Genomic DNA, 8,287 nt, shown 5'->3' on the forward strand with positions numbered 1-8,287 from the left:
TTGAAAAATTCAATATGCAGGTCTTGGAAGATGTAATGCATCCAATGGGACTTCACATGTGATACTTATGAGAGCGAAAAATCGTTGTTTGTTTCTTTGACTTTCATGAAATGAGAGATTTGCTAAGGAAAGTAGCAAATTTTGTAATAGACCTTCTTATAGTGGGACAGGTGGCCTAGCCACTATCTGAAAAACCACAAAGAGCCGTTTATGTTATCGCAGCTAGGCCGTTTATGTCTGTTTCGGAAGCGGGTCATTGGCGGGATGGGGAGTGGTTATGGGACGTGCAAAATTGGTTTTATGGAGAAGAAGAAGAGGAGTTTTTTCTTATTCAGATGCTGCTTGGGTTGCTGGTTAATGTTCCTATGGTGCAGAACGAGGAAGATTCGTTCGAGTGGGAACCGGACAAGTATGGAGGGTTTACGGTCAGCTCTTGTGCGAAAGAAATCAAGAAAAGAGGGGCTGAGCAGGGTGTGGATTCAGCTGTAGCAGCAAAGCTAAATCTTTTGTGGAACTTGAAGGCTCCATCCAAGGTGAAAATTTTTGTTTGGAGGCTAATTTTGGACAGAAATCCGACGCGACATCAACTGAAGAAGAAGAGGATTTTGATCACTCCTTCTGACTGCTGCTGTGTGTTTTGCTCTAGTGCTGAAGAGGACTCCAATCATTTGTTTGTTGGGTGTCCTGTTTTGGAGAAGGTGTGGGAGAAAATTGGAGTTTGGATAGGTACGTCGATTTCGTTATCAAACCTTGAGTTGAGAAATTATCTTGCTTTCTTCGACAAAATTAAGGTTTTAGACGAAAGATTAACTGTAGGGATTATTTGGATGGCGGTTGTTTGGAATTTTTGGATTATGAGGAATGCCATAGTGTTTAGGGGCTGCACGTTTAGTTTTGACGAATGTGTCAGTGCGATAGTGTTATCCTCTTGGAAGTGGTTTAGAGCAGTTAATATTTCTTCTGTGTACTGTAATTTTCATGTCTGGAACATTTTACCTCTAAACTGTATAAAGAGGTAGTTTCCGGTGGGTGTATCCTTTGTTTCGTTTAATTCCATTTCTTATTGAAAAAAAAAACAAAGAGCCGTGTCAAAATTATAGAGATAAAAAAGGTTTAGAGGAGGGCTTGTTTTAAATATTATAAAAGTCTTGTTGCTTCCTGGAAATGAATGTTAGTAGGTTTGCAAACGAACTGGCTAAGTTGTTCTATAACAAAATGTCAAGATGAGTGGTGGTAAAATAAATTAATTGACTAATGGTTTGCAAACGAACTGGCTAAGTTGTTTTATACATGTATTGCATAGTAATTCAAGAGTGTAATTACGTTGATTAAGTAAAATATCAGAATGAGATATAACCACCTCTAGGCCAGGGAATTATATGAGAGGCCCTAATTCCTTGATACAAAACTTGCTATGAAGGATGGCTTTAACATGCTGAATTTTTGTGATATTATTTTTTTCTAAGACTAAATCATCTACATACACTCATACAAGATTTAGTTAATAGAGAATAACTAGCCGTCAAATGAATACAACCAAGAGAAATTAGGGAATCAGATAACTTAGAATACCAGTGTATGTGGGTTTGCTTGAGGCCATAGAGACTTTTATTCAGTTTGAAAACCATTATAGTAGAGGATAAGTGAGAAAGTTTATAGACTTTATGGATTGTCATATAGACTTCTTCATTTAAATCCCCATGCAGAAAGGCGTTATTGACATCAAGTTATTTTAGATAACATTCTTTATTAGAAGTTAAAACAAGAAGAGTCCTTACGATGGTTAATTCATCTACATGAGAGAATGTGTCAATGTAGTTAACACCTTCCAATTGAGTATATCCCTTTGCAACCAGATTAGATTTATAACTGTCAATACGACCATCATCAAGATATTTAATTTTGAAATCCCATTTACACCCTATGGGTGTTTTCTTAGGTGGGAGATCAACAATGGCCGAGGAGTTTGTAAGCTCAAGGGCTTGTAATTCAATTTTCATGGCCTTTAGCTGACATTCATGTTTACTAGCTTGAGAGAAGAAAGTAGGTTTAAGGGTGGAAGAAAGAGAAAGTATTTTTTTGAAAGTGGTGTAACGTTGGTCATAAGTTAGGACATATGAGATAGGGAATTCTTGTGTGTTAGAGCTAGGTGAGGGTGAAATGTTAGTATCTTGAAGGTTATAATGGTACGTAATAGAAAAGATTTTTAGTTTGTCTTTTGGATTTATGGGTACTGGGTGGGGTGGAGGAGGAACAAGAGCAGTGGGAGTAGTGATGTTGTTTGTTGGATATATAATGGTTAGGGGAGAGAGAAGTAAAAGTGTGATTGATGGGAGGGGAGGTGGTTGGGAAGATGACATGGTCCAAGTCAATTATACCATAGTGTAAAATAGGAATGGGGGTAGGAGTTGGTGGTTATGAGATTAAGTGAAGGGAAAGCATGTTTCATAAAAGGCGACATTTCTAGAAACAAGAAGGGTGTTATTAGTAATATCATATAAAAGGTATCCTTTGGTTCCTTCCCTATAACTGAGAAAAACATAATTTTTAGATCTAGGATCAAGTTTAATACGACTATTGGAAATAGTAGAAACATAAGCACAACAACCAAAGCATTTAAATGTTGCAAAATCAGGTTATTTGTTATATAAAAGAAAATAAGGAGTGTGAGTTTTAATAAGAGGATAAGGTAAGGGATTAATAAGATGAATGACATGAGAAAAACAAAGGTACCCACAATAACTTAGGATGGTTAGCTTGAAAAAAAAGGATCTTGTCACAATGAGTATGTTTTGGTGTTTTCTCTCAATAATACTATTTTGTTGGGGACACTCAATACATGGTCTTTGTTGCAAGATATCTTTGGATTTATAAAAATCATAAATCAAAATCCATGTTTGTTATTAGTGCCCAAACATTTTAACTTAGAAGAAAATTGAGTAGTAATGAAAGAAATAAAGTTGACTAAATGTTTCTAGTTTCACTTTAATGTGTCATAAGAATTACTCATGTAAAACTAGTGCAATCACCAACAAGAGTAAGAAAATATCTAAGACTAGTAATAGAAGGGGTGCAGTAAGTATCCCAAATGCCAACATGTAAAATATCAAAGGGATAAGATGAAGTACTAAGACTAGAAGAATAAGATAGAGGCTTCTGCTTAGCTAAGTAATAAAGATGACAAGGTAAATCTTTATCGCTGATATACCTAATTCTAGGAAATTGGGAAGATAAAATTTTATGAATAGAATGGGAGGGTGGCCTAATCTCCTATGAGAAAAATTAGAATTACTATGAAGAATAATGTTTCAAGTATAAAGGGGAGTGGGGAGAGGGGAAATGGCTTGAGCTTTAAGAACATAGAGGTCTCCATATCTGTCAGCGAAACAATCATAATCATCGTTTTTTTTTCAATATGTGATATTATTTATTAGTAAAAGTTATTTGGTAAGAAGATGAATCAATGAACTTGGTTGCACAAATTAAATTAAATGTAAGGATATAGTAAACATGAGATAAAATTAAAAGGTTAGAATGTTGAATTGTCCAGCAGTGTTGGTTAGAATAGTGTTACCATTGGGTTGTTTCATATTTATTGGTGGCATGGTAGAGTAAGAAATAAAATTATGCAAATGAGGAGTTATGTGATATGATGACATTTGATTAGTCAACATGTTGCTATGTTTTATATGTTCATTTTCATCTAATTTAGTACTTATTTAGTGTTTTTATCATGAATTATAGTTAGTTTTGTGAGTTTCACCAATTTCACGGGGTTTCTAAGATTATATGAGCAAAATAATGTTTTGGAAGAAATTTTATCTAAGTTGTGGGACTAGAAAGCAAAGAGAAAGTGAAGGAAAAAATTGAACCTCTATCCCAACACGTCTCCATATGCGTCCAGCAAGTCCAAACGTGTCTCCATACGCGTCCAGCAGGTTCAAATATATCTCAATACACATACAACAAGGCAAAACAGATAGGCAGACGGTCACCATACGCATTTCCAAATGCATATGCCAAGTTTAAGGCGAAAACTGCCTATGGCCAAACGCGTTTGCATTAACTTTCCAAAAAGCGCAATAACCCATACGCATTTCCAAACGTTTTTTCCAAACTTCAAGGAAAAATCTGACTTTGGTCAAACGCATTTGCAGATGCATTTTTCAATAGTTAGGCACATTTTTTATTATTTAAAAGGAAAAACCTAATTTTTGAGCGGTGACAATTTTTGGAACATGAATTTAACGATGAAACAAAGCATTATAGCTCTGGAATGAAGGTTTTCATCATTCGAAGACCAAATCTTATCAAAATTTCATGATTACTTCTACAACTCTATTGTTATGGGTTCTATTAGTATGAGTAGCTAATTTTCATTTGATTAGGTCTTATGAGATGAACCTATTTTTGATATGCTGGGACATATGATTTTTTACCTATTACTTGCTTAAGTTGATATTGTAGTTTCTATTCACGTACTCTTTTGTATATTTCTTTGTATGTGTTGAATAACGCATAAATTAAACCTAGGTTTGTAACAATTGCTGACCCTAACTCTATAAGCCTTATAAAGATTAATTTCTCGACTTAGTAATTGATTTAGGGATAAATGATTATTGTTGGTTGGAAATGTTGGAAAAGAAATCAAAATAAGTGAGTTCGGTCATGGATGAATGAGAATGAAAAAGATGCGTGGGGTTAGGGTTTTGACGAAGGTTTTATGTTAGGTAAGCAGTCGTTGGATTTGGGATGGATTGGAGTTAAGGCTTAAGTTAAATATGCGACGGTGGGAAAAATTTTATAGATGAAGTATGTTGAAGGGAAAAGAAGTGGATTTTTATATGAATGTTGGTGATGTTGAAGAATATTTTGGGTTCGGTTAAAGGCAATTATGCTGAGTATGTTAAAGGAAAAATTGGATTTTCAAATGAATGCTGGTGATGTTGAAGAAGATTTTGGGTTCAGTTGAAGGGAAAATGAAGGAAACAAATGAATTTATGGGATTAAGTAAAGACGATATGAAGATGGTGGGTGAAAGTTGGGATTTGAAGGAGATATGAAGGAGAAAGGTGAATTTCTGGGTTCGCTAAAAGGAGATAAGGTGTTGGTTGATGTGTTTCTGGGTTTGTTTAAAAATTGTTGAAGAAATGGATGGTGATTTGGCTTCTTGAATAAATTTTGGAAAGGTTTGTGGAACATGGAGAAAGGAGTGAGAGAGAGCATGGAGAGAAAGAAAAGGGGAAAATGGTCAAGAAAGAAAAGATTTTGCTTATTTGAAAAATTAGAAGGATAAGGTGATATCTAAAAAGGGTTGGAGAGAGAAAGAGAGACATGTCGAGATTTTTTGAAGCAAGGAAGATGACCATGGATAAGTGTTGCAAGATAAAATTTGGATAGAGGAATAAGTCTTGAACACGTAGAGAGTAATGGCAGGAGATTGCAATGAAATGTGTAGATCAGAAACAAACGAAAGAATGGTAGAAAATGAATAAAAAATTAGAAGATACATATTGAAATTTCTCAATATGAAATAATTGTATATTATTATTATTATTATTATTATTATTATTATTATTATTATTATTATTATTATTATTATTATTATTACAATTATATTATGAAATAATTGTATATTATTATGATAAAAGAATTTAGTGTACACCTTATATAAGGGGTGTGTTATTTTCTATTAGTATGATATTTGATTTATTGTTTTCTTTAATCATCCCTCTTTTATTGAAATTCTTGACATTTCTTAAATTCGTTGTAAAAATTTGATTGTAGTTAATTATTCCCAAGTCAAAAACATATTTCATACTTCTTATAATTAAATATGACTTATTGACTTGTTAGTATAATATAAATCAAGATTTATCCATCAATGTATTTAATATAACCATTAATACAAAAACATTGTGTAATTCTGTTACCATCAAAATTCTTCCCATTATTAATTAAAACAAGAAAAACATAAAAAATTTATAAAGAAAAGGACAAATAAGCTACAAAAATAAAGGATGAAATAAAAATCTTGCTTTAACCTTTACCACTCTTGTCTGTAAAAAGCCTAACATAGGTATATAATGTAAGTTTGATTATAAGCACTTTAAACTTACGTATATTATTTGACTTCATTTGCATCATAAGACATAATATGTCATTTTTTTTACCATTCTTAATTAGAAAATATGATAAAAACCATAGAAATCACACTAGGTCAAATGACCAACACATATGAAACTAATCATAAGTAAAAATAATCCAAACCAGAAAGCTAATAAAAAATTAGTGAAAAATAATACAAATTAACACGAAGTAGCTAGCTACTTGGAAAAGAAGAAAATTTATAAAATTAAATTTTCGACAGTCATAAAAGTTAAGAAATTTAGATTATAGTAAATATTTCTACATATTCATATTGAATCAATACATCAATAATGATTAGATCATCTAAATAAAATTATTTAAATTTTAAATTTTATTTTTTTAATTATTAAATTTATAAATAATAAATTTTTTTTTTATATTATTATATAAATATTAATAAATATTGTTTTTAAAGATTAAACTCTACACTAATAACTTTTATTTATATATATATATATATATATATATATATATATATATATATATATATATATATATATATATATATATATATATATATATATATATATATATTTAACTCAATTAATACATATCTAATAAATTTAACATTTTAATATAAAAAAATTCATACATATACATCTCATTATATAATAAAATAACAACTTGCATTGTATTACAAATTCCATAAATATACATTTCATTATATAAAAAAATGTCTTGATCAAAATTGATAATATATCATCCACATAAATATAGCCAAAAAAAATTACATCCATATTTATATTTTAGCCCCCTTGAAATAAAAATTGCCAAAGGACCCCTACTAAAGTAATTAATTTAAAAGCACTACTATATGCAATAATTCAAATAAGAAAAAAAAAAAAAAGACACACCAAAAAAGGGTAGGTGACATTAACAACAGTTGTTCATCAAGACCACAATGAAAGAACCGTGTTTTCTGGGTCATGCATTGATATCAAGTTGAAGTTGCATCCACTCCCATAACCATTCTCTTCTTCATCATCATAAATGCCATGATACCATGATTCTGAATAATCAACCGAGTCAAAAAACACTAACTCGTTACTCGGGTCAAGTGTTTCAAAACATGTTCCGAGTCGTGGTAGTTCAACAATCTCAACGAGATCTTCCGGCATCGGAGAAGAAGAAGATAAAGAGGAGGAGGATGTGGACGTTGAGGTAGTGGTGGTGGTGGAGGTGGAGGAGGAAGTAGAAGGTTCCGGTGAGAGAGGTGGCGGAGGGATCATGAGAGCGGCTTTGGCAGCGGCGGCTTGAACATCTTTGGGTGAGGTGGAAGCTGGTTTTGGAAGTGAAGATGAGAGTTCGGGGAAGTTAAGGAATGCGGATGAGCCTTTTAAGGTTAGTGCTGCTGCGTCGTGTGCACGCGCCGCCATTTCGGCTGTTTCGAATGTTCCAAGCCAGATTCGGTTTTTCTTCTTTGGTTCTCTGATTTCAGAAACCCATTTTCCCCACGTGCGCATTCTAACTCCTCTATAAACTGGATGATTAGTGTTTGTGTTAGTGTTTATGTTTTTGTTGTTATCTCTTTCTCTTTTCTTTGCTCTCTTTTCTTCATCACTTGAACAAGTCAATGATTGTGGTGGTGATGAAGGTGAAGGTGGAGAAGGTGAATCATCAACCATTGTGTTTTGTTTTGGTGATTTTAAGGAACAAAGTATAATGTTGTTTTGGTAAGAGGGGGTGTAGATTGTATGATGGTGAGAAAGGGGGTGTGATTAGTGTTTTGTGAGGGAGGGAAAGTGTAGATGAGATGAGTGGAAAATGGAGGGAGGGGAAGGAGGATTTAAGTAGAAGGAAAAGAGAGAGAAGGGTTAGGGAAGGAAAGAAAAACGTGGGGTTGAATAAATAAATATTTTGAATATGAAGGACCCTCAGGAAAGACCCACACGAATGGTTCTTCTTTGAAAACCACATCATAGTGTTGGAGGTATATGGTTGTTTAGTGTGGAGTGAGATATTCATACCAATATCTTATAAGTTATATTATATATATTATAAAATATATATTAATTTTTTAATTATAATAAATGACAATGGTTCTATGAATATTAAGGTTTTTATATATATATATATATATATATATATATATATATATATATATATATATATATATATATATATATATATATATATA

General features: G+C 32.3%; 2 protein-coding genes across 2 annotated transcripts; one reads left to right on the plus strand and one right to left on the minus strand.

The window, feature by feature from the left end:
- The first annotated feature begins 233 nt into the window (after window positions 1–233).
- On the plus strand, window positions 234–1,019 carry LOC131622973 (uncharacterized). The gene has a single exon (XM_058893977.1). The coding sequence runs from the start codon at window positions 234–236 to the stop codon at window positions 1,017–1,019; it is 786 nt and encodes a 261-aa protein (XP_058749960.1).
- A 5,789-nt stretch (window positions 1,020–6,808) lies between these two features.
- On the minus strand, window positions 6,809–8,087 carry LOC131622968 (ethylene-responsive transcription factor TINY-like). Its single transcript, XM_058893972.1, has one exon. It carries the CDS (start codon window positions 7,773–7,775, stop codon window positions 7,041–7,043), a length of 735 nt encoding a protein of 244 aa, XP_058749955.1. The 5' UTR covers window positions 7,776–8,087; the 3' UTR covers window positions 6,809–7,040.
- Window positions 8,088–8,287: the final 200 nt, after the last annotated feature.

This window comes from Vicia villosa, unplaced genomic scaffold, assembly GCF_029867415.1.
Source record: "Vicia villosa cultivar HV-30 ecotype Madison, WI unplaced genomic scaffold, Vvil1.0 ctg.000045F_1_1_3, whole genome shotgun sequence".
Classification (NCBI taxonomy): domain Eukaryota; kingdom Viridiplantae; phylum Streptophyta; class Magnoliopsida; order Fabales; family Fabaceae; genus Vicia; species Vicia villosa.